Raw genomic sequence first — 26,637 nt, 5'->3', positions numbered from 1 at the left:
GATCCCCAGAGAAACTTCCCAAAGGACTTGGCAGGTGAGCACTGTTGTCAGGAATGCTGGCTGATGGGTCACTAGCTGATCTCTAGAAGTCAGGGCTGTGGAAGAGAGTGAAAATCTCCAGGAAAAAGCAGTCTGCAATCCCTAGGAACCTTTACAGGACCGGGTCTTAGTGAGGAGGCAGCATGGAGCAAAGGAAAAGTGTCTATAGCACAGCAAAGGGAGGGACTGAGGTGGCTGGGAGAAGGGCAGTCAAAGGGGGTGGGAGTTGGATGGCCATCAGGAAGGAGGCCTGTCTGAGGAGGTAAGGCCAGAAGGATGAGCAAGAGCCAGCCATGGAAAGAGAGAGCGACCAGAAGGTACAAAGGCAATAATATTGCTGCCTAGGAGCTGGTAAGGATATTTTCACTTGTTCATGTGGAAAATAGGAGAGAAGACACAAGTGTTCATTGACCTTGAGTATTCTGGCTGCTGGTGTCTAGAAAATGGCGGATGGGAATCCAGCCACTGGCAGGACTTCTAGCTAGATTCATTGAATCAAAGGTCCTAGAGTTAAATTCTGCAACCCCCATCAAGGTGAACATGTTGGAACTCAGAGACCAGCCTACACAGCCTTGGAACTATGTTCCCTGGAGCCAACACATAGATGAAAGCAATAATTACAACAATTAAAATTTCTTTTTTTGTTGTTGTTTTTTTAACAGTTATAATTTCTAATGTGATTCTGGGTGTAGGCCCCATGTGCTAGGTGCATAGTATTCAAGATATCAGTTAATTAAAAAGTTTGGATCTTATTAGTTTAGAGAGTCACCTGAAAGACTAATGTATAATACAGACTTGTTTATTTATGATTGTTAGTAAGTAGGGTAAATAACAGATCCCTTATACTATTAGTAAAGTGCTTTATTGCTTTGAGGTATACCTGTAATGAATGTTTCACTCCTCAAATTAAATTTTTCTTTGCTTGAAAAAAGATATCTCAGTCAAGATTCAGCTGAAGGAAGTAGATGCCATTTGAATTAGTCAGCATATACTATAGTAACAATTATACCACATGTCTCAGGAGCTTATTATATCCACACATTTTTTTTTTTTCTCATGAGTCTGTGTGTTGGTTGTGGCTGTTAGGGCTTAGCTCACCTCTACATGTGCTATCATCCAGGACCCAGGCTGAAGGTATAGCACCTATCTGTGATATGTTACTTTCATAATAGAAAGCAGAAATGCAGGAGTTCCTGACCAACTACACAATCTCATCTGCTCACATCTCATTGACAAAAGCATATCCCATGAATAAGCCAAAGTCAATTAGAGGCAAATACATCCTTTTCCCCAAAATGCACTGGGCAAGTCACATGAAAATGAATGGGGACACATAATCCTATGATAGGGAGGAGGCAGTTGTTGGAAAAAATAATTTAATCTACCACACCACAGTATTTTTTTTTTAAAGATTTTATTTATTTGACAGAGATCACAAGTAGGCAGAGAGGCAGGCAGAGAGAGGAGGAAGCAGGCTCAGTGCTGAGCAGAGAGCCTGATGCGGGGCTTGATCCCAGGACCCTGAGATCATGACCTGAGCCGAAGGCAGAGGCTTAACCCACTGAGCCACCCAGGCGCCCCCACACCACAGTATTCTAAACACAAAAGTATTTATTGCATGAAATTAGATGTTTATAGGACTGTCATGAAGGGCTGGAGAGGTAAGATTTAGACTGGGTGTTGTGCTTTTGGAGAATGGTATACCAGAAGGAAACAGTACTGAATGCTGAGTGCCAATTCACACATAACCACCACAAATTCCTTTCTGGAAGAACCCTATAAGGTTGTGATGAATCTCCTTAAGCAGCTGACCTAGAGCAGTCTATAACAGAAAGACTCACTACTGTAACCTCTTTATTTCACAGGTCTGACCATGCACTGGCTGTGGAAACTCCAGCAGGTTTGCATCCGATGCAGGACCCAGATGTCTAGTCGCACTGTCCACCTTCATACCAAGCAACTGACATCCCTGCAGTGGGGTCACCAGGAGGCCCCTGAGAAGTTTAACTTTGCTATTGATGTGATAGATCACTGGGCTGGCATGGAAAAGGTAATGGGGTGGAAAGGGGGCACAGAGTCGAACAAAGTTCATTAATTCATCCACTCATTCTCTAAATATTCATTGAGCACTTATGTGTCAAGTACTATGATGAGCTGTAAAGATGTCCATCTTCCATGAAAGCAGCATGGGTAGGAGCAAGAGAGCATGGGCTTGGCAGAAAGGAGCACTCTGGGGCTGGTGCCAGGTGGATCAACCTCGAACACTTCCCCACCCCAGCCCTAGCGCTGACACATAGTTTGCCTATACATACATGCTCTCTTATGACCTCCCAGGGTAAAATAAGAAGGGAGCTGTGGTCATAGAGAAAGTAGATTGGAGTTGAGTAAGAGAAAATCAGCAGTGACCAAAGACTGAGTTAGTCTTCTCAGAAAATTATGTGTCCTTGTCATCACGGGTGTGTAAGCAGGGTGGCCACTAGGCAGGGATTGTTCAAAAGGGCTCTACCATGAGATATCAGAGAAAGAAGGCAATGTGGAAATTTCCCTCCCTGAACTTCTAGAATTCCACCCCATTCATTGCTAATCCTGACATTACCTTTACTTGTAGTTCTGTGCACCATTCTAGAGCATGAAAGATGTATTCCTGGATAATATAGAGGAAGAGGTAGAACATGATGCTCAAAGGGAGTCATACCATGATGTTGGCCTGAGGTCCCAGCACCATAACACAACCTTCATGTGCAGATCACAAATGCTGGGCCTCTAGCTGAAGATGGCTCATGGTGCAGACACTCTTAAAAAATAATAATAATAGGGGCATCGGGGTGGCTCAGTCAGTTAAGTGTTTGCCTTTGGCTCAGGTCATGATCCCAGGGTCCTGGGATGGAGCCCTGAATCAGGCTCCCTGCTCAGTGGGGAGCCTGCTTCTCCCTCTACGCCTCCTACCACTCATGTATGGGCACTCACAGGAACTCTCTCTCTCAAAGAAATAAGTAAAATCTTTAATAATAATAATAATAGGGGCGCCTGGGTGGCTCAGTGGGTTAAGCCGCTGCCTTCGGCTCAGGTCATGATCTCAGGGTCCTGGGATCGAGTCCCGCATCGGGCTCTCTGCTCAGCAGGGAGCCTGCTTCCCTCCCTCTCTTTCTGCCTGCCTCTCTGTCTACTTGTGATCTCTCTCTGTCAAATAAATAAAATCTTTAAAAAATAATAATAATAATAAGTCAACATTTTATAAAACAAGTTTTTCAGATAAAAATTTAATCTAAATTAATTTTGGCTTTTCTTTAAAAGTTATATCTCCTTAGAATAATGAGGAAGGTCTTTACTACCATGACTCAGAATCCTGAATCCATAAAAGAAATAATTTAATAAATTAGCTACATAAACATCAAAAACCCACTACATTGACAAATAATGCCATAAACAAAATAAAGAAACTAGTGACAAGTGATCAAAGATATTCAACTCCTGTGATAGCATAAGAGTTAATATTCCCAACATAAAAGAGCTCCTTGAAATCAAGAATAAAGAGACACAACCAGGGGCACCTGGGTGGCTCAGTGGGTTAAAGCCTCTGCCTTCGGCTCAGGTCATGATCCCAGAGTCCTGGGATCGAGCCCCACATCGGGCTCTCTGCTCCACGGAGAGCCTGCTTCCCCCTCTCTCTGCCTTTCTTCCTACTTGTGATCTCTGTCAAATAAATAAATAAAATATTTAAAAAAAAGAGATACAACCAAATACAAGTGGGCCAGGTATATGAGTGGACAGTTTATAGAAAAGGGAGCTCAGGGGCTCCTGGCTGGTTCAGCCAGTAGAGCATGTGACTCTTGATCTTGAGGTTGTGAGTTTAAGCCCCATATTGGGCATAGAGATTACTTTAAAAATAAAATGCTTTAAAAAAAGCAAAGTGAGCACAAACGGCCCTTTAATATAAGAAAAAAAATGCTCAACCCCACTCATAATAAGAGTAATATAAGCTAAAACTTCATTGAAATAATATTTTTATCTACCAGTTTAGTTAAATACAGGAATTTGACAACATACTCTGTTGATAGAACTATGAGGAAAATGGCACTTTTACACATTACTGGTCAAAGTACAAAATGATACAACTCTTGGGAATTTTTAAATACCTAACACAATTACTACTAAATTTTCTCCGACTTTGTAGTACTGCTTTCAGACTATGATATGGAACCCCTGAGGATACCTGAGGCTCTTTCAGGGTAACCTGTGAAATCAGAACTATCTCAGAACAAAACTAAGACAAATTGGAATCCTTGTGTATCACCAGTAGGTATGTAAAATTGTACAGCTTCTGGAAAAATAGTATGGCAGCTCCTCAAAAAAAATTTCAAATAGAATTACTATATAATCTAGCAATTTCACTCTTAGGTATATATCCCCAAGAATCAAAAGCAGGGTCTTGCTTAGGCAACTCAGTGACTCCATCAAACATAATAACTTCTGTATTATAGGAGTACCAGAAAAAGAAGAGAAAAGGGGGCAGAAAATTTTTTTTTTTTTTTTTTTTTTTAAAGATTTTATTTATTTATTTGACAGAGAGATCACAAGCAGGCAGAAAGGCAGGCAGAGAGAGGAGGAAGCAGGCTCCCTGCTGAGCAGAGAGCCCGATGTGGGGCTCGATCCCAGGACTCTGAGATCATGACCTGAGCCGAAGGCAGCGGCTTAACCCACTGAGCCACCCAGGCGCCCCAGAAAATTTATTTAACAAAATAAAAGCTAAAAACTTCCCTAATCTGGGGAAGGAAGCAGATATCCAAATCCAAGAGCATAGAGAACTCCCATGAAAATCAACAATAGTGGGCCAATACTGAGACATATTATAATTGAATTTTCAAAATAAAAACGATAAAGAAAAAATCCTAAAAGCAGCAAGACAAAAGAAGTCCCTAACTTAAAAGGGAAAACCCATAGGGCTAGCTGCAGATTTCTCAGCAGAAACTTGGCAAACCAGAAGAGAGTGGCTTGATAAATTCAATGTGCAATGGACAGATCAGCAGTCAAGAATACTCTGTCCAGGGGGCACCTGGGTGGCTCAGTGGGTTAAAGCCTCTGCCTTCGGTTCAGGTCATGATCTCAGGGTCCTGGGATCGAGCCCTACATCGGGCTTTCTGCTCAGCGGGGAACCTGCTTCCCCCTTTCTCTGCCTGCCTCTCTGCCTACTTGTGATCTCTCTCTCTCTGTCAAATAAATAAATAAAATCTCTAAAAAAAAAAAAAAAAAAGAATACTCTGTCCAGCAAGGCTGTTATTCAGAATAGAAGGAGAGATAAAAAATCTCCCAGCCAAATGAAAACTAAAGGAGCTCAAGACCACTAAACTGGCTGTGCAAGAAATATTAAAGAATACTCTTTGAGTGCAAAGGAAAAACCAAAAGTGACAAAGACAAGAAAGGAACAGAAAAAATTGCCAGAAGCAACAACAAAACAAGAAAATGGCACCAAATTCATATCTATCAATAATTGCTCTGAATGTAAATGGACTAAATGCTCCAAACAAAAGACATAGGGTGTCAAAATGGATTAAAAAACAAAACAAAACAAAACATACCCATTTGTATGTTGCCTAAAAGAGATTCATTTTAACCCTAAAGACACCAGCAGACAGAAAGTGAGGGGGTGGAGAACCATTTGTCATGCTAATGGATGTCAAAAGAAAGCTGGAGTAGCCTTATATCAGACAAACAATATTTTAAACCAGACTGTAATAAAAGATAAAAAAGGGCACTATATCATAATAAAGGGATCTATCCAACAAGTTCTAACAATTGTGAATATTTATGCCCCCAACATGGAAGCACCCAAATATATAAAGCAATTAATAACAAACATAAAGAAACTCAGTGATAATAATACAATACTGGTAGGGAACTTAAGACCCCACTTACAGCAACAGATGGGTCATCTATGCAGAAAATCAACAAGCAAACAATGGCTTTGAATGTCACACTGGACCAGATGGACTTAACAGATATATTGAGAGCATTTCATCCTAAAGCAGCAGAATACACATTGTTTTCTAGTGCACATGGGACATTCTCCAGAATAGATCACATACTAGTCACAAATCAGCCCTCAACAAGTACAAAAAGATTGAGATCATACCATGCATATTTTCTGACAGCAACACGATGAAACTTGAAGTCAACCACAAGAAAAAATTTGGAAAGACCACAAGTATATGAAGGTTAAAGAACATCCTACTAAACAATGAATGGGTCAACCAGGAAATCAAAGAAGAAGTTAAAAAATACTGGGCACCTGGGTGGCTCAGTCAGTTAACCATCTGCCTTTGGCTCAAGTCAAGATCTCAGGGTCCTGGGATCAAGCCCCACATCTGGCTCCCTGCTCAGTTTCTCCCTCCTCCTCCTTACGCTCTCTCTCTCTCTCTCTCTCTGTCTCTCTCAAATAAATAAATAAAATCTTTTAAGAAACATTAAAAAAGGAAATTAAAAAATAAATGGAAATGAATGAAAATGAAAAGCAGGATCTTGAAGAGATATTTGTACACCCATGTTCATAGCAGGATTATTCACAATAGCCAAAAAGGTAGGATCAGTGGATGAATAGATAAATATAATGTGGCACAGCCATATAATGGAATATTGTTCAGCCTTTTAAAAAATGAAATTTCTGTCATATGCTATAATAAGGATGAACCTTGAAGATACTATATTAAGTGAAATAGGCCAGTCACAGAAGGACACATGTTGTGTGTTTCCATTTATATGAGGTTCCTAGAGCAGTCATATTCATAGAGACAGAAAGTAGAATGCTGGTTTCCAGGGGCTGGGAGGATGGTGAACTGGGGAGATCTTATATAAGGGGACAGAGTATTCTGTCTAGAAAGATGGGAAAATTGTGGCAATGGATGATGGTGTTGATGCACAGTAATGTGAATGCACTTAATACCACTGAACTGTATGCTTAAAAATGCTTAACATGGTAAATTTTATGGTATGTATATTTGACCATAATAAAAAATAAATACATAGAGAGGGGAAACAAATAAATCTAAGATAACATTTGCCTTTTTCACTGTCACGTTCTGACAAGTATGTAGTGGTCTTTTCCAGAGGCTACATGGCAGGTGGTACTGCAGGAAGGTGTTGGAATCCAACTATATGCTATTAAGGAAGGTGTTAAAGAAATTTGCAAAAATGTAAAACGAAGCCACTCTTTTGTTTGTTTTAGAAAGTATACTTACCTCTTTATTAAAACATCATATTCATGGTAATGTATAATGGTTTGTTTCTGCTATTTGTAAAAGCACACATTTGTAAAATTTCTCGGTTTTAATTTCTAATGTAATAAGTAGGGATAGATAGAACCCATGTAAATAAAAGGTCTTTGGAGTGTGGAGGGGATCCTGAGATCAACAAGTCTACTAAGCACTGATGTGACAATTGCAAGGCAGGATTTATTCTACATGCATGTGTGTACCAACCCCCCCCCCCACCCCGATCAGCAGGTCTTCTCTTTCTTCAGGCTGGCAAGCGACCTCCAGGCCCAGCCCTCTGGTGGGTGAACGGTGATGGGGATGAAATAGTGTGGAACTTCAGCCAACTGAGGGAATTCAGCCAGCAGGCAGCCAATGTCCTTTCGGGGGCATGCAACCTGCAGCCTGGGGACTGTGTGGTGGTGGTGCTGCCCCGTGTGCCTGAGTGGTGGCTGGTGACCCTGGGCTGCATGCGAGCAGGTTGGTAATGAACCGCCTGGCCTGGTCACTATCTCCCTTATGAAGCCATTGGCAGTGAAATTCTACCACTCCTCCCAAAAGATGTCCCCTCTCCATAGCATCCTGTCTTTCCTCAGATGTTAATGCTACCCTTTGTTCTATTTTCTAAGTAAATTGTGCATGAAGCAGTGTGCTAAAGGTTGCTAATATAGAGTAGACAAAACTCATACTCAAATGTATAAACTCATGATTTATACATTCATGGGGCTTAAAGATCTTTGGAGAGAGATTGCCTTTAAACTATTAGTTGCACGCATAATTATTGAATCACAATTTTGATAAACGGCATGAGAATTTAATAAGAATGTATTGAAAGAAAAAAAAGTTGGCAAACAATGACCTATAGACCAAATCTGGTCTGCAGCTTGTTTTTGTAAATAAAGTTTCATTAGAACACAGCCATATACCCTGTTTACACACTGGCTGTAGCTGCTTTTGCACTACAGTGGCAGACTTGAGTAGCTGGGATAGAGAATATCTGGCCCACAGGGCCTGAAATATCTACTATTTGGCCCTTTGCAGAAAAATTTTGCCAACCCCTGTGATAAAAGGAGACCTGAACTGACTAATCTGAGGGGGTCCCAGTGGAATGGTATTTGGTCTGGGATCTGAAGGGTAAGTGGGATTCAGCCAGGAGAAGATGCAGAGAGGAATGCCCTAAGCAGAGAGACCAGCACAGAGAGAATGGAACCTTGCAAATTATGAGAAAACCTGAAAAGATATCTGTGTGTTTAGAGGCCGCAGGGAGAAAGTGACAAGTGAGCCTGGAACAATGGGCAGGCCCCTGAGGTCCATGGTGAGGGTTCTGAATCCTTATCCAGTGAGGAATGGAAAAGCATGGATGGATTGAGTGACATGATCACACTCGGTTTGTAAAAGTTCACCCTAGATGGTGCATAAAGATGGGATGGGGGAGGGCTAGAGTAGGAGTGGGAAACCCAGACAGGAAAAAAGGAATGATGCTGGCTTCAACCTTGGATGGGGTGGTAGAGATGTGGTAGAGAGTGGGTAGATTTAAGAGACAATTAGGAAGACTCTCAGAACACCATTTTTTGATGAGTGACATATGATAGAGAAAGAGAGCCAGGGAGAGATGGAGAAGTCATAGAAATTCTGGCATCTGGGTGGATGCTTCGAGCTTTCACTAAAGTGAAGACCACAGGGAGAAGCAGGTATGGGGCTGTCAGGGTAAGATGGCAGGTTCAATTTGGTAACTGTTGAGTTAGGGGTACCCATGTGATGTTCAAGAAGGGATGAGAAGTTTCAGTTACAATATAGATAGGTCTTGGGGATGTAATGTACAGCATGGGAACTATAGTTAACAATACTCTATTGTGTATTTGAAAGCAGGTAAGAGTAGATCTTGAAAACTGTTATTATCAGAAAAATATTTGTAATTATGTGTGGTGATTGATGTTAACTAAGCATGGTGATCATTTCATAATATATTCATATATCAAATTATGTGATATGACTAAACCTAGTACAGTGTTATGTGTCTATTATATCTCAATCAAAAATATGTATGGAGATGGGCGCCTGGGTGGCTCAGTGGGTTAAGCCTCTGCCTTCGGCTCAGGTCATGATCTCAGGGTCCTGGGATCGAGTCCCGCATCGGGCTGTCTGCTTGGCAGGGAGCCTGCTTCCTCCTCTCTCTCTGCCTGCCTCTCTGCCTACTTGTGATCTCTCTCTGTCAAATAAATAAATAAAATCTTTAAAAAAAAATATGTATGGAGAAAAGAAGGGAAGGAAAGTGAGCTGTTGCATTGAAGGGCACAATGTCTGAGATGGAGATAGAAATTCAAGAATCATCAGCCTTTAGATTCGAGAGATGAGAAATGGAAAGGTATAAGAAAGAGCCAGAGAAACACCTGCACAACCTATCGTCATTCCCACCCTACCCTTCCTGGCCTCCCTCACATGCAACAGGTATTCCCATCAGTAAGGCGGAAGATGGAAGTGTGGTCAAATAATCAAAGGAAGTGTAGAGACAGTTGTAGTAACTTGAGGCCCCATGAAGAGAGTGAATAGGCCACACAAGGAAGATGACACTCTGAGATATTACAGTCTGAAGGGAAGGAGAACTTAGCGAGGGACATGTGCCTCTTCTTCTGTGGACCTGACTCAACATGGCCATCGTATTGGAGACATACTTGGGATGTTTAATAGGTCTGCAGTGTGGATCCTAAAGTGTTAAGAGTGGGAATAAAGTAAGCCAGGGGTACAAGCTGTTCATGAGGAGGAACATGTGAAATAAGCTTTGTAAATGGTGAAATATAAGTCTAGTTATTCTCCAGAAGAATAAACAAAATCACATGGATCTTACCAAGAGAGGAGACAAAAACAAAGAAATCTAAGAGCACTCTTGGCCAAGATAATTCTGTGTTCCAGGCTTGGGAGAAGTAACCAGGCCTGAGAGCAAGACCCGTGTTGTAGGATGGAAAAATTCCAAGAGCCTTTACTTAGTTCAGTTACTGTGCTCACTTTGCCAGCACATATACTTAGTTTAATTACTGTATGAAAGTCTTTGGCTACAGGAAGCTCCTGTAGGGCATTGTATGTGGATGGGGAGCAGGGGCAAGGGGGTTAGACTGTCCATGGCATGACATCAGGCAACTCATTTTCTCTCCTTAGTCCTGGTAGACTCCTTACTGTTCTAACACACCCAGGAAATCAGTGTTGAAATCACTCTCTGATCTTTGGTGCCTTAATATTGATATTCCCCATTGGTCATCCCTTCCTCAACCCCTCTTTCCCCATATGCTCCCCACTGGTTGTTTATATCAGTCTTCTCTAGGGAAGAAGATAACCCTCCCACCCAATTCTCTCTAAGACATTTGGCTTCTCTAGGTCTTGTCTTCGTGCCTGGGACTATCCAAATGAAAGCAAAGGACATCCTCTACAGGCTGCAGGTGTCTAAAGCCAGGGCCATCGTGGCTGGGGATGAAGTGTCCCAGACAGTGGACACCGTGGCCTCTGAGTGCCCCTCTCTGAAAATGAAGCTACTGGTATCTGAGAAAAGCCGGGATGGGTGGCTTGACTTTAAGACTCTACTACGGTGAGTAGCTACATGTCTCAGCCTGTGTTTTCACCAAAAGTGGAAACTGAGCAAAGCTCTTACATGCAGATGTTTTGTTTGGGAGCTCCAGGGAGCAGAGTGTGGGCCTGGGGAATGTGAAGCAAGGATGAAAGAAAAGCTATTTAAGAGTTTGTTATCGAGTTACTACATGGCATAAATGGGCTTGATCTGCAGGGACCACACAGAATGCCTCTCAGGATTATTCACTGGAGGACTGACAAGGTTTGAGCCATCAGCACCTGAGCCCCGTTGGTGGAGGGTTGTATGGGGGGTGGGTATCATCGACCCCACACTTCCAGGCTGCACAAGCATGCATGCATGCAGAGTAGGCTCAGAGTCCCATGCTCTCGTGGCAACAGAGAAATCCTGGGGCACAAAGTGAATCAGCCATAGACCACACCAGAAGCACCACCAAGTGGACTGAAATGCTCAGAGCTGTTTACTGCAAATCAGGCAGGAGTCAGAGGTGAGCCCAAAAGCATATGCAGTAAAATGCAGAGGAGGCTGATATACTGAATATCCTCTTCTTTTCCTTGGTATCTCTAGGCTAGGCTTCTGAAGCAGAGGACTCTATGAGTCCTTCCAAGAGTGTATGGCTGGAAGAATGCATTTCCCTGTCACATATCTGGACTGCCTCCATTAGAGACACAGACCTTAGAAACCCCAGGGAGAACAAAAGCTTTTCCTAATGTCATGATCTTTAAGATAACTGTCAGAGAAGTTGACAACATGCAACAATCTTTGAGACTTGAAATCAGGACATGATAGGAGAGGTTCAAGAGAGGAAAGTCAAGGGAATAGAGGAGGGTGTATTGTGAAAACTGATACTAAATTGGCACCTACTATTAACCTGGTATCATGCAAGGGCTTCCAACACCATCAGGTTAACATGTATTGAGTTTTTGCAGGGCAAAAGTTGTTCATTATCTTTGTGTTACAGTTAATTTTCTCAGTAACTCTATGAGCCATCTTATATTATTGATGACATTTCATAGATAGAGAAAGTGAAACTCAGAGAAGTTCAATAGTCTGAAGTCACATAAAGTGCCAAATCTGAGTTGTTTTTGAACCCAAGTATGACTGACTCAGAATCCATTGATCTTAACCATTCATAAGCACCCCTTCTGAGGTGAGTTGGCTGACTTGCCCTTGCCAGCATCAGGGAAGGTAGGAAGAGGTGAGTCGCCGGGACATCTAGTGTCCCGGTGAGATCTGAGAATGTGACAGTCTTTGTCTTTGTCAGAGATGCATCTACCAATCATTGCTGTGTGGAGACTGGAAGCCAAGAAGCAGCTGCCATCTACTTCACCAGTGGGACTAGTGGTCTTCCGAAGATGGCGGAACACTCCCATGCCAGCCTGGGCATCAAGGCCAAGATGGATGCTGGGTAAGAGAAACCCTTTCTCTCTACAGAGAACTACATGACCAGGGCGTGAGACATTTCTGAGCTCAAATCCGGTTCTCTTTGGATGGGCTACCGTCTGTTGCTTCTGAGAAAGACAGCTGGGAAGGGGGCAAGAGGGAGCATGGCTTAGCAAGTTGGGTATCTAGTGACCTTTGGTGGGACATTTTTGTTTCAGGTAACTTGGGATCTCTAAACCTCTTCAGAGCTTTAAGCCATGTGTCTAATAGGATTAACACAAGGTTGATATGCATTTTCCCCTTCCAGTCCAATCTACATTTTGTCCTTTGGAATGCTGGTTATTTGCACTGATGGTGCCCACATTCCAAGAGGGCATTTTGGATACCAGCATCAAATTACTTTTCAAATCTGTTGAGGTGGAGGCTGTGATTGAATTATAGTTTACTCCTGAACAATACAAGGGTTAGGGACACTGGCCCCTGTGTGGCTGAAACCCAGGTGTAACTTTTGATTACCCCAAAACTTAACTACTAATAACCTACAATTGACCAGAAGCCTTACTGATAAGATAAACAATCAATTAACACCTATTTTATATGTTATATGCATTATATATGGCATTCTTTCGATAAAGTAAGCATGAGAAAAGAGCATTTTATTAAGAAAGTCATAAGGTAGAGAAAATACAGATATAGTACTGTACTATATTGAAAAAATCTGCGTATAAATGGGGCCATGCAGTTCAAACCATGTTGTTCAAGGGTGAACTATAATGAAGTGAACTGAAATTCAGAATTTCTGGATCTCCGATCCCATAATTCAGAATTTTCTTTAACTATATCAGCCTCGCCAATGGAATTAGAAAATACAGTGCCAAAATTGTCATGCAATAATAAGAGCTATTCAGGGTCTTTTTTTTCCCCAGGATATCCTGCTTATCACGTTCAAAGTCTGGTATTAGAACTGGAAAAATATTTTAATGCCAAAAAATCTAAAAAACTTAAATGCCCCATCTATGAGTCTGTAGTACTGGAAAATTAAATTATTTAATAGAAATTATTTAATAGAAGAGTTATAGTAAAATGCAGTTTCTAAAAGATGGGGTGATAAATCACTTAAATGTAAGTAAGATACTAAATTTCCACCTCTCACCCCTTATAGGCTATGACCCAATTTCCCTACAGAGCTGAAAATATTAATCTTTTTCAGTAAGAGTCACAAACTGTGATGATTCCCAGTCACAGGGAAGTTCTTCATCTCTAGCCTAAATCATTTTTTTGTTCAAGACAGGCTAATAACTTTTATTCTGGCCTGAAAAGAGAAATGAGACACATTTCACCCTGTACAAGACCTTCAACTATATTTAGGCAATTCATGATTCTTCAAGAAAAGAAAACCAAAGGTCTATCTGACCAAACTTGAACTTAGCAAGGCCACTTTTTAGGATATTCATTTAGATGTCTTTTGTCAGTAAACATTTTTTGGGTGGTTACCTCACGCCAAAATCTGTACTAAGTTCTGGGGATAGAATGAGAATGAGAACCAATTATCTGTAAGGTCATTGTCAGCTGGGGTTACACCTTCTGAATACTCACTCCTTCTTTAAATAGGACATGTGTTTAGAAAAACTTTCTTTCCTCCTGCCTGCTTATACTTACATACAGTGCTACAACACACACACACACACACACACACACACACGCACACGCACGTGCACACACACACCCCTCTATGCCTCCAACTCATGTTCCACCCACCTCAGCATGCTCTCATGTACTTGTATGTACATGTATTTCTTCTTTATTCTCAGCATATGGATGGACCTGCAAGCCTCTGACATAATATGGACCATATCAGACACAGCTTGGATACTGAACATCTTGACTTCATTTCTGCAACCTTGGGTAGCAGGAGCGTGCACATTTATCCATCTTTTGCCAAAGTTTGACCCAGCAGTCATCCTAAAGGTAAGACAGGATCCAGTCTGCACCAGAAGGTCAGAGATGGCCCAAGGTTTGCACACTCCAGTTTATTACAGTTTCTTTCAATTCAGCAAATATTTACTAACTCCTGCCACATGGATGGACAGTAATCGGTAAGCAAGATGGAAATGGTCCCTGCCCTCATGGAGCTCCTGGTCCAGGAAAGGAGAGACTTATATGCAGATAAAAGGGATATATTCAGGAGGCAGTTATCATTGGCCATTCGTTCACTCAAAACACATTTAATGGGCTTTTGCTTCGGTGTTAGAGTATCAGATTTTTTTCCTGTGGAACTTAATGGGACAGCCATTAAATAAAATCTACATATTTCATGACCCTGGAGCAACAAAGCAATGGAAATGGGATTATTTTGCTTGCAAAGGCACACCCTATGTTGGATTCTACAACATAAATGGAAAGTTGGGTCACTGGTGTCCTGGGGCCTCCAAGTCTCTGAAGCAATTGACAGCCCAATTGGCTGGCAGTAGAGAAGCTGGGGGCAATCTGAGGCATGGATGGCATACTTAAATGTCAAAAGGTCAGGCATGGTCTGGATTCTTTCAAGAAATTCTCTTCAGATGGTTCTGTCATTCTCTGTTTTAAACAAATGTAAACAGAGTAACTGCCTCCTTCCAAAAAGTATTTGAAATGGCTTTTGTTAACTGTCACAAATGGAAAACAGCAGCATGAAAACAGATGTAAAATTGTAAAGCATATTAGGAAAATATAGAGTGGAGCTATCAGTGAGTTGAGTAGGTCGGGTTGAGGAGAGTAAGAAGTATAGCAAATAAGTAGCTCATTTCCTGTTGAGCTTCCTGTAAGGCAAAGCAATTAGGGAAATGAGAAATTTTTCATCATTTATATCAGTTAATCAAGAACACTCAGAGGAGGGACACCTGGGTGGCTCAGTCAGTTAAGCGTCTGTGTTCAGCTCAGAGTCCAGGGTCTGGGATCGAGTCCCACATCTGGAGCTCCTTGCTCACTGGGGACCCTGCTTCTCCTTCTGCCTGCTTCTCCTTCTGCCTGATGCTCACCCTGCTTGTGCTTGCACATGTGCTCTCTCTCTCTGACAAATAAATACAATCTTTTTTTTTAAAGCACAGTTTGAAGAAATAATTGCATGTTGTGCTAATGTTAATATTTTTTTCTAGACACTTTTGCCTGAGTCTCTCTTTGTGATATATTATGCACAAAGCAAAACGTGGGATGGAGGTGGTGTTGCGACACGTTGAAAGTAAGGGCCAGAAATGTTGGTTCTAGTAGTCCCTGTTAGTTGTATGACCTTGGGCAAATTACTTAACCCTCTGACTCACAGTTTTCCTTCCTAAAATGTGGGTGATAATACACACTCCATGAGGTTATTGTGAGAATTCAATGAGATGGCACAGGGGCTGGCAACTATTCAGTACTAGCTATTTTTAATAACACTTCTACTGAATTGTTTATAGGCACTTCTGACTTTTCTCTTTTTTAAAGATTTATTTATTTATTTGAGAAAGAGAGCGCATGTATGTGTGTGACTGGGGGAGAGACAAAGGAAGAGGGAGAGAGAGGATCCTCAGTAAGACTCCACTGAGCATGGAGCCCAACAAGGGACTGAATCTGAGGACCTCGAGACCATGACCCAAGCCAAAAGCAAGACTCAACCACTTAACTGACTGAGCCACCCAGTTGCCCCAGTATTTTTAACTTTTCACAGGACTTTTCTACCTGAGTTATGTCCCAAGAATGCTTCAGGAAAATAGGGCTGGAATTTATCTGTTAACAAAGCAAGACCTGGAAGTTTAGGTGACTTAACCAAGACCATACAACCGATTTGCAACAGTGACTTCCCTTGGGGACTGATGGTGTATATAATTCTAGAAGTGTGTTATTGGGGGTGAGTCATTAAAGTGGCAGGAACAGTGAGCCAGAATTTGACAAAAATTACAGGACCTGTAATCTAGTCCTGGACCTGTAATCTAGTCCTTTCAGCCTGTAGTCCTCCTGGACCTGTATCTCTGTAATGATAGGTGGTTATTTCTCTGTTATTTTTGGCTTGAGGATTTGGCCTGAAATAGACAGAATAAAGAAGGTAAGATTTAAATCCAGAGCCCAACTTCAGGCCCCATGCTTGCAACCACTGTGCATGCTGGTAAATTCGGCATTTAACCCGGTGGTTAATGTCAGCCGGCTTTCTCCCTCCAGGTGCTGTCCAGCTACCCAATCAACAACATGGTAGGAGCACCCATCATTTACCGGATGTTGATACAACAGGATCTTTCTAGGTGATGGGGCTTTGGGGGTTGGTGTGAGCCTCTGGGTTTATTGGTCCATCCTTATGTCTCCACCACATACACATATGCTCATCTCTTAGACCGTTAAGCATGGGTTACCCTGTAAAGCCTACCTCATCATTAAAGTACCTGGAATCCTCTTGCCTAGACAGAGTTTGGTTCCAGGGAGGCTCAGGGGAAACATTTACCTCCCTTCTCTCCTTCAGTTACAAGTTCCCGCATCTACAGAACTGCTTCAGTGGTGGAGAATCCCTCCTTACAGACATTTTGGAGAACTGGAGGGCCCAGACGGGACTGGACATCCGGGAATTCTATGGCCAGACAGAAACGGTATCTGCTCCTAGGGGGAACCAATGGGCTGGTGCACCTGGTGGGCTTCAAAAGGCTTTCTGATAGTAAAAATATGAGCCACCACTTATTAGGCACTTATTCTATAAATATTTATTGAGCACCTGCTATGGAATAGGTATTGACAATTGAACAGAAACAAAGCTCTACTGTCTTGGACATTACACTCCAGTGGGATTGGGGAGCTGAGACAAATTAATAGATGTATGACATGGTAGACAGTGAGATGTTCTAGGGAGGAAAGTAAAACAAGTGAGATGGGGTGATGTGGAATGAGGGACTGGTATTTCCAATATGGTTGTCAGGAATGTCCTCTGTAATGCGGTAACATTTTAGCAGAGACCCAAATTTATCAAGTGTATCAGACTCTCTCCTAAGCTGCTCAGACAAAAGTGAGCAATGGGGAGAAGAACCCAGTAGGACCCCACCTTCCCTGCTGAGATGTCTTCTTAGAACTCTTGGGGCCCCTTGAGCACCAGGTGAATTTGCATTGCTCTGTACTCCGCTGATTTATCAAAACAACCTGAGGAATAGTTTCCCCAGCAACCTTTCCAGTGCCTCTTACCTGTGACTCTCAGTACCTCTGGTTCCCTCCACTCTTTTATCCTACACCCCTCTATGTTTAGTGGGCCCCCTGGCAGGATTCCTGGAGGGCTTATGGATGAGAGCGCTGTGATGTGGAAGAGCTTTGCAAGTGTGGATGAGGACAGTGGATGTGTTGCAAGGGCTTCTAGCCTTTCTGAAAAAGCCATGTTTAAGGAATGTTCCTTTAAACACCAGCATCTCTGTGGGATTCATTTTAGGATTCAAGCAGAGCTAGCTCTCTTATGGGAGGTAATTTAATCCCATATTGCTTTAAAGGACATTTGTGGTCCATGGTCACTTATTAAAGTATAGCTCCCTCTAAAGAGATTAAAATGTGGTTGTCAGTTCCTTTTCCCTGGGGAGGGGTCAGTCAGATTGCTTTCCAAACAATTTAGTGCAACCCCGGGATGGGAGTTCCAGTAAAGGGAAGGGAGCCAAGAACAGGGGCGGAAGGGAGCTACTAAAGAAAAGGCAACTTCAGGACTGTTTTAGAATTTGCTCTGCTTAAAGGGCAAAAATGAACTATTGGGATTTTATCAAGATCAAAAGCTTTTGCACAGCAAAGGAAACAGTTAACAAAACCAAAAGACAACTGACAGAATGGGAGAAGGTATTTGCAAACGACATATCAGATAAAGGGCTAGTGTCCAAAATCTATAAAGAACTTAGCAAACTCAACACCCAAAGAACAAAGAAGCCAATCAAGAAATGGGCAGAAGACATGAACAGACATTTCTGCAAAGAAGACATCCAGATGGCCAACAGACACATGAAAAAGTGCTCCACATCACTCGGCATCAGGGAAATACAAATCAAAACCACAATGAGATATCACCTCACACCAGTCAGAATGGCTAAAATTAACAAGTCAGGAAATGACAGATGCTGGTGAGGATGCGGAGAAAGGGGAACCCTCCTACACGGTTGGTGGGAATGCAAGCTGGCGCAACCACTCTGGAAAACAGCATGGAGGTTCCTCAAAATGTTGAAAACAGAACTACCCTATGACCCAGCAATTGCACTACTGGGTATTTATCCTAAAGATACAAACGTAGTGATTCGAAGGGGCACGTGAACCCGAATGTTTATAGCAGCAATGTCTACAATAACCAAACTATGGAAAGAACCTAGATGTCCATCAACAGATGAATGGATAAAGAAGATGTGGTATATATACACAATGGAATACTATGCAGCCATCAAAAGAAATGAAATCTTACCATTTGCGACGACGTGGATGGAACTAGAGGGTATCATGCTTAGCGAAATAAGTCAATCGGAGAAAGACAACTATCATGTGATCTCCCTGATATGAGGGAGAGAAGATGCAACATGGGGGATTAAGGGGGTAGGAAAAGAGTAAATGAAACAAGATGGGATTGGGAGGGAGACAAACCATAAGTGACTCTTAATCTCACAAAACAAACTGAGGGTTGATGGGGGGAAGGGGGTTGGGAGAGGGGGGGTGGGGTTATGGACATTGGGGAGGGTATGTGCTATGGTGAGTGCTGTGAAATGTGTAAACCTGGCGATTCACAGACCTGTACCCCTGGGGATAAAAATATATTATATGTTTAAGAAAAATAAATAAAATTTAAATTAAAAAAAAAAGAATTTGCTCTGCTTAATCTTTTTTTTTTTTTTTAATTTTTCTGTGACCATATAACTCCTCCTAAGATTTGCCAATCTGTCTACCATCTTCTGCAGGGACTCACTTGCAGAGTTTCCAAGACCATGAAAATCAAACCTGGTTACCTGGGAACTGCTATTCCCCATTATGATGTGCAGGTTTGTTAGGGGCTCTAAGGAGGGAGGGAAAAGTAGGGAATACACTAATTTTTCAGTAATTTATTTATTGCATTGTTCACTGAGGTAAAATTAAAGATATTTAAATAATATTTAAAAGGGAAGGATAAGGATGAAAAGAAGGAAGGGAGGGAGGGAGGAACGACCAAAGAAAATTAATCATATTTTTATCATCCAGAGAAAACCACTTTGAATTGCCAGAAAATTAAGTAGCTAGTCACTTCTATAAATATATACATTTTTTAAAAATAAGGGTGAATCTTGACATATCATTTTGTAAGTTTCTTTTATCTTGAATAATTTTGGGTGACTATCTTTCCAAGTCAAATAATACCTACCTACAACATGAATTTTAATGACTATGTAGTAGTAGATTGGATGGTTCCACTACTGTTTATGCCTTTTGTTGGTCAATGGATGATTTCCAAAATTTTCACTAGTAAAAACAACAAGCAAGATGTCTTAGCTAAAATTTTGCTCTTTCCCCTTATTATTTCTTTGGGCTAAATTCCAATGTATAGAATTTGTGTCTATGGTTATGTGCATAGGCATATGTATCTGAAGTGTTAACAACTTTTACTCTATTCAATGTTATTTGTAATTGCCTGCTTCTCCCTCCCCCTGGCTCTGATAATCATTTTTAAATACCTTCTTAAAAATACCTTCCTTCATTCTCATATAGTTCTGTGACATGAGCTATTATCATCCCTGTTAGACAAATGAAGGCACTGAAACATAGAACTCAGTCAGCTCAAAGTCAGCTAGTAAGGTAGCAGAGGCATACTTTGAGTTTTGATCTGTCTGATGTCCAAGTTCATGGCCCTCAAAGAAAATGGGAGGCTATTGTATTTACTGAGCTCCTACAGCCAGAAGATTCTTCCCAAGCTCATCTGGTCCTGTCTCCATAAGGGGCTTTACCTCAACCATCCCAGGCAGATGGATTAGAAGTTGAGGTGTAAAATTCTTTGCTGCCCTTGGCTTCTAGTTCTTGTTTTTGATCACCACTGGAGTAAGGGGGTCTTCCATCAGACCAGCTCAGCTCTTCTACATTGCCACTCCAGCCACCTCCTGTTATGCAGAATCTTCTTCCTATCTGCTTCCTCCTTCAGGTCTTGGACGACAAGGGCAAGATCTTGCCTCCTGGTACACAGGGAGACTTGGGCATCAGGGTAAAGCCCATCAGACCTATAGGCATCTTCTCTGGCTATGTGGTGAGGAACCCACTCCTCCCCTCTGTTCTCTGTGGGGATAGTGGAGACTCTGAGAGGGATGGCAGGGGATAAAGTTATATACCTCCCAAGAGGTAAACCATGACAGGACTTGGAACAAAGGGTGTCCAGTGTCCAATAATGGGCACTTTGCAGAGAGAAAAAACTGGGTATTCACCCCTGTCATCCTTAACCTACCCCTAAGTTTCCTTTTGAAGAATTATCTTCCTCCCATTACCCTTTTCCACCCCCCCCCCCAAAACTGTTTCAGGCCAAAAAAGTTTATTGCCCCCAAACTACATACAGCAGTACTCTCCCAAGGGCAGCCCTGCCTCTCTCCAAATATTTCTCCCCTGCTCTATGCCGTCAATGTGCTTTAGAACCATGCTAGCCATGACATTGAGATTTCACCAAATAGTTGAGAGCATCCCTGTCTTCAGACCTTGGAACGTTAGAATTAGATGATCCTTAAGTCCAACCACTTTCCTATATAGGTGAGGATGGATGGTGAAGTCAGAGATTATAAGAGCCAGCCAAGACCACTACTATTTAAAAAATGGACAGGGAAGACCTCAAACACACACCTTCTGATACCAAAATGATAAAACAATCGAATAATAAATGCCATACTAATAGTTGCTGCCATTTATTGTGTGCTTACTACAAAGTAATGCCCTAGAGCAGAGGTGGATAAATGCCTCAGTATTATCCCTTGCACGGGACCCTGGGGAGCAGGTCAGAGACACTGGGGACAATTAATTGGAATAAAGGGGTAAGTTCCAGGTCCATCTGAGGGCTCAGGTTGGCAGGCCCGGTCAAGATCATCACATGTAGTTATTCATGCCAGCCCTGGGGCAGAGGATTTCAGCTTTGCAGTTACAGTGATTATGACTTACTATGGTCTCTAGGACAATCATGAGAAGACAGCAGCCAACATTCGAGGGGATTTTTGGATCCTTGGAGATCGGGCAGTCAAGGATCAAGATGGCTATTTCCAGTACCTGGGGCGGGGAGATGAAATCATTAACTCCAGCGGGTGAGCTTGGTTTCTGGGCTGGGAAGGGAAAACTGGATCTTTATTCTGGCTGGCTCTGAACTTCTGGGCTGGCCTAGAGGCTGCGTGCCCAGCGTTCTCTGAAAGACAGGCTCTTCTGCAGGTACCGGATTGGGCCCTCAGAGGTTGAGAATGCACTGATGGAGCATCCTGCTGTTGTTGAGACGGCTGTAGTCAGCAGCCCTGACCCTGTCCGAGGAGAGGTGAAGTGGGAGCAGCAGCCTGGAGTTGCAAGGGTGGGAGGTGAGGGTGTGCAGATTTTGGAAACAAGGGCACAGTGCATGGTAGTTAAGATCATGGAATCTGGAGGCTGGAGAGCCCTGCCGCTTACCAGCAGTGTGATCTTGGACAAGAATTGAACATGTTAATATTTGTAAAGTTCTTTCAACAAGGCCTGGCACATAGCAAAAACCATATGTGGTCTATTATTATGAGGCTACAGGGATTCCATTCTGCTGGTTGGCATTTGAATCAGAATTTGATTCCTGACCAGAAGAGAGGAAGAATTAGAGCCAAGAGGTAGAGCCCCTGAGCCATGGGCTTTACAATGAGAACATAAGGAAGAAGAAAGACCCCTTTAATGCTATGGTTATAGAAACAGGCCCAGATGGAGTCTAGCAGAACTTGGTATATGTATAGAGAAAGGTAAGGTACAGAGGTGTGGGTCGGTGTCCAAGTACATTTCAACAGGGTACACGTTGAATAAATTCCTATCTCTGGCAGGTATTGGCCATATCAGCCATGGAAATCACAGAAGCCACTAGGGAAGGGAGGCCCAAAGGGGATCCCCTACCAAAAATCCCTCTGTGCCAAGCACTGGGCTAAGGCTTGCTATATATGATTTCATTTAATTTCCCATGAATTAAGTATGATAATTGGATCACCATTTTATAGATGTACAAATTGCAGTTTGGAGTGGTTAAAAAAATCATTTAGGTTTATGGTCCCCAGTCTTCATTTTTTGCTCTTGTCTTATAAGGAGTCTCTCTCTAACACTGATATGAGATGAGGGTGGTTTCAATTTACAGTCCTACCTGCCCATCCAGTTAGCCACTTGAGAGAGAGCTGGAAACTTAGCCATTGTTATCCCTACTTTCTCCCTTTCTCTCACCCAGGTATCTGGAGGTACATTTGAGGGTATATAAAGGGGGTGCTATGTTGGAAACCTTAGCCCTACTTCTGCATTATTCCAGGAGACAACACTCCGATGCCTTCTCTCTTGGCCCTCATCTTTGTTGCAGGTGATAAAGGCGTTTGTGGTCCTGGCCCCACAGTTTCTGTCCCATGACTCCGACCAGCTCACCAAGGAGCTGCAGCAGCACGTGAAGTCAGTAACAGCCCCATACAAGTACCCAAGGAAGGTGAGGTCTCTGAGCTCCCTTGCTCCCCCAACTTGAGGAAGGAGAGAGATATCTCTTCTTGTATTTCTCTTCTTCAGGCTCTGGATGAGGCCTGTAATTCCAAAGTTATGCCTGATTATGACCATCTAGAAGCTGTCTGGAGGCTTGAATATTTGCCTCAGCCTTTAGGTGACTTTGAATTGAAAGTTGGATGCTCCCATGGGAATAAGTTCTGGTCAATACCTCACCAAATTCCTACTCTCTGCACTGGGATCTCGCTATTTATCCAGGATTCTTTCAGTTGTTAGCAACAGAAAGGAAGGCACATATTGCATGGAGTACTGGGTGTGGTGTATAAACAATGAATCTTGGAAACTGAAAAAATAAAATTAAATTTAAAAAAAAAATTAGGGGCGCCTGGGTGGCTCAGTGGGTTAAAGCCTCTGCCTTCAGCTCAGATCATGATCTCAGGGTCCTGGGATCGAGCCCCGCATCGGGCTCTCTGCTTGGCGGGGAGCCTGCTTCTTTCCCTCTCTGCCTGCCTCTCTGCCCACTTGTGATCTCTGTCTGTCAAATAAATAAAATCTTGAAAAAAAAAAAAAAGAAATTGAACACAAACTTTATTGCTCACACAACTGTCCAGGGGAAGGGTTTAGCTTTAGTTGTGACTGGTACCAGGCATTCAAATGATGTGGTCAGTGATACTTCTTTCACCCTTTGACTCTCTTTCTTTCTGTATTGGCTTCATTTGTTAAAATGCTCCCCCTTTATAATGGCCAACAGCAGGTCCAAACACAGGTCTTTAGCAATTTTGCTAATCATAGTAATAAAGCAACATTTTTCCCCCAAAGGCACCAGCAGAAGTCTTCAGGTTGATTCTCATTGAACCACTTTAGGTCAGGAGCCCATCATTAAATAATCCCTAGAACCAGGGTGATGGAACACTCTGGCCACTTCTGGGTCATGTGATCACCTCTGAAGCAAGTGTAGGAAAGATGGAGCAAAGACTGCCCTGCCCCTATGATCTGGACTGAGGGAGAGAGGGGTGGCTTCCCACAGGAAAGTGGAAGTGCTCTTACCAGAAAAGGCAAAAAGCATAGAGTCCACTCTATCTGTTTTCGCTCTGGGGCAGGGAACTAAGGCATGGAGGTTGACCCTGAAGGGGGACCCAGTTTTTGGAAGTGGGTCCAAGATAAGAACTTGTCCCAGAGAAAAGAAAAAGTGTATATATTTTTGAGTCTTGGGTAGAGAAGAGAGCAACTATGTTAAGCTTAAAGCTACTGAGATGTTTATAGAACCCAGAAGTTCACTAATGCTTTGTCAGCGCAGGCTGATTGTCATAGATGGATTTTCTGAGAAACAGACTCTGGGCAGGAGATAAACATAAAAGAGGTTTATTAGTGAGTGCTTTGGGATCAACACCTGGGGAAAGAAATAGAAGGGAAGGGGAGAGAAGGGAGCAGGACTGGGCAGAAGGTGAAGGTGCACTCTGATGTAGCCTTACTGGGGGGCCTCAGCCAACCCCATGGGGACTTCTGCAGCTAGAACAACCTTTCAGAGTTGCCTGAGCTATGGGCAAGGTTGGGAGGGTGCTTTATAGCCCCATGCAGATCAGGCCTGGATGCAGGCTGTGCTGGGATGGGGCTGTGGCCCGGGGAAGGGAATCTGTCCTTGGCTGCAGCAGTAGGGGCTGGGAGCGTTAAATCATTCTTGCAGGGGTCTCTGAGCAGCCCATCAAAGAGTCCACCACACAGACTTTCAGCCACAAACTCACAGTGAGGCAGTCAGTATAGTACAGTCTCTGGAATTAGACAGCTGCATTAAAAATTCATCTCCATCACTTAACAATCTCTTTGTGCCTCAGTTTCCTTATCTGTGAAATGGGAATAATGGTGTTACCCCTTTCCAGGTTTTTAAAAAGAAGAGTTAATATTTGTAAGACTTAAGGTACTCAGAAGACTAGCACATAATAAGCATTTTAAAAGGAAACTAGAAATCTAATCAACCCCAAAATACAATGAATTTTGAATTGTAACTTAGTATTTCGGAGTATCCAATGGATCCACAATATAACATTATATTATTCAGTAGATGTCTCTTTTTAAATGTCTCTCCTCTGGGGCGTCTGGGTGGCTCAGTAGGTTAAAGCCTCTGCCTTCGGCTCAGGTTATGATCTCAGGGTCCTGGAATCGAGCCCGCACATTGGGCTCTCTGCTCAGTGGGGGGCCTGCCTCCCCCCACCCCCCGCCTGCCTCTCTGCCTACTTGCGATCTCTGTCTGTTGAATAAATAAATAAGAATCTTTCAAAAAAAAAAAGTCTCTCCTCTAGAATGCTTTGGGCAGCATTATTTCTATCTCTTCCCTCCTTACTGAGACCAAACCCTTCCCAGATCTCCCCTGCTGGCTTCTCTTTACCCTCTATCCCTACCCTTACTCTCTGTCTACTCAGTTCTGCCTTGTAGTATGAAGGATCCAGAGACCACTGGGAATGAATGGGTGTAGCTGTGTTGAAATAAAACTTACTTTACAAACACAGAAGAAGGGCTGGATTTTGCCCTCAGATTACAGTTTGCCAACCCCTGCTCCATCCCATTGTGATTTTTAATAAACCCCTTCCTCAACAAGTTCAGTCTTGCCTGTGGAAGACCCCCACATCACCTTTTAAGAAAATACCTTTTTCCATATTGGTGTCAGTATCCCAGTTTTTCTTATTTCTATCAAACCCACGACCATCTGACTCCTAGATCAATGCCCTGGCAAGCTGGGCTTTGTAACAGGAAGTAAATTATCTTCATTGTCCATAAGTTAGGATTCAGGAATATTAGAGATGGAGGAGTCCTCGACATCAAATATTTTTTCCCGCAGATAATGAAAAATGAAATTGGAGAGATTTTATGATTTTGCCAACTGGAAATGACTGAGCTGGAATTGAAAGTCAGGTTTCCTAACTCTTAAATATTTACTGTCTATAGTCCAGGTTAATCACAGCCACTGTTTTTGAGTGTTTACCTATTTAGTGTTTACCCATCAAGAACTCAGTCTGCATAATTTCATTTTATCTTCAAATAACCCAGCAGAGTTGTTGCTGCCCTCCAGTTTACCCAGTGTGGAAATTCTTTGAAAAGCCAAGTGACTTGTCCAAAGCCAGACAGGTAGTAGAGGAGAGATGGCAGTCCAGGGAGTCTGATGTGAAAGCTCAGGTGACTGAGGACTGTGTCATATCGTGTTCGCTGTGCTGCTTCTCCCCTGTCCTAGAGTACATCAGGCACCATTGAGTAGACCTTTATGTCCCATTCCAGCCATCTCTTCTTGCCTTGTCTCAGAGCACTTTCCAGAGCTTCTTATTGCCTAAGGCCTGCCCTTGGAGTGTTCCAGGCTCAGTCCTAACTTACCTGGAACCTCCAGCCTTAACAGCTTTTTTCACCCTATAGCAGTTCCTCTGAAAAACCCATCCCCACTGAGGTCACAGATGGCCCACCCTGGACTAACTTTCCCAACAGGTGGAGTTTGTCTCGGACCTGCCCAAGACTGTCACAGGGAAAATCCAGCGGAAGATTCTTCGAGACAAGGAGTGGAAGACATCTAGGCAAGCTGGGCCCCAGTGAGACCTGTATGGGCATCCTTTTGGGTGCTGTACTTCTACTTACTTTCATTTCCCTTTGGGCCTTCTTCCTTCCTCTAGGGATATGAGATTCCCCATGACAATATAACAGATTTCTCTCTTTCCCTGGTTATTAGCATAAAATTTTGCCATATTAGATTTTGAAAGAAGAAAGTGAAGGAATGAAAGAGTG

At 42.7% G+C, this 26,637-nt stretch overlaps 1 protein-coding gene across 1 annotated transcript; it reads left to right on the top strand.

Moving 5' to 3' along the window:
* Positions 1–26,448, top strand: LOC111156105 (acyl-CoA synthetase medium chain family member 2B). Its single transcript, XM_022516722.1, has 14 exons — positions 1–34; positions 1,905–2,089; positions 7,553–7,763; positions 10,653–10,860; positions 12,125–12,268; positions 14,055–14,211; positions 16,414–16,493; positions 16,709–16,832; positions 19,143–19,223; positions 20,351–20,452; positions 21,358–21,485; positions 21,607–21,706; positions 22,745–22,864; positions 26,344–26,448. Exons 2-14 carry the CDS (start codon positions 1,913–1,915, stop codon positions 26,446–26,448), a joined length of 1,737 nt encoding a protein of 578 aa, XP_022372430.1. The 5' UTR covers positions 1–34; positions 1,905–1,912.
* The last annotated feature ends 189 nt before the right edge of the window (positions 26,449–26,637 follow it).

Source organism: Enhydra lutris, unplaced genomic scaffold (genome assembly GCF_002288905.1).
Source record: "Enhydra lutris kenyoni isolate GAN:26980312 unplaced genomic scaffold, ASM228890v2 scaffoldscaffold45, whole genome shotgun sequence".
NCBI lineage: Eukaryota > Metazoa > Chordata > Mammalia > Carnivora > Mustelidae > Enhydra > Enhydra lutris.
The sequence above is the reverse complement of the archived record's forward strand: the minus strand, read 5'-3'. Positions and strand labels throughout refer to the sequence as shown.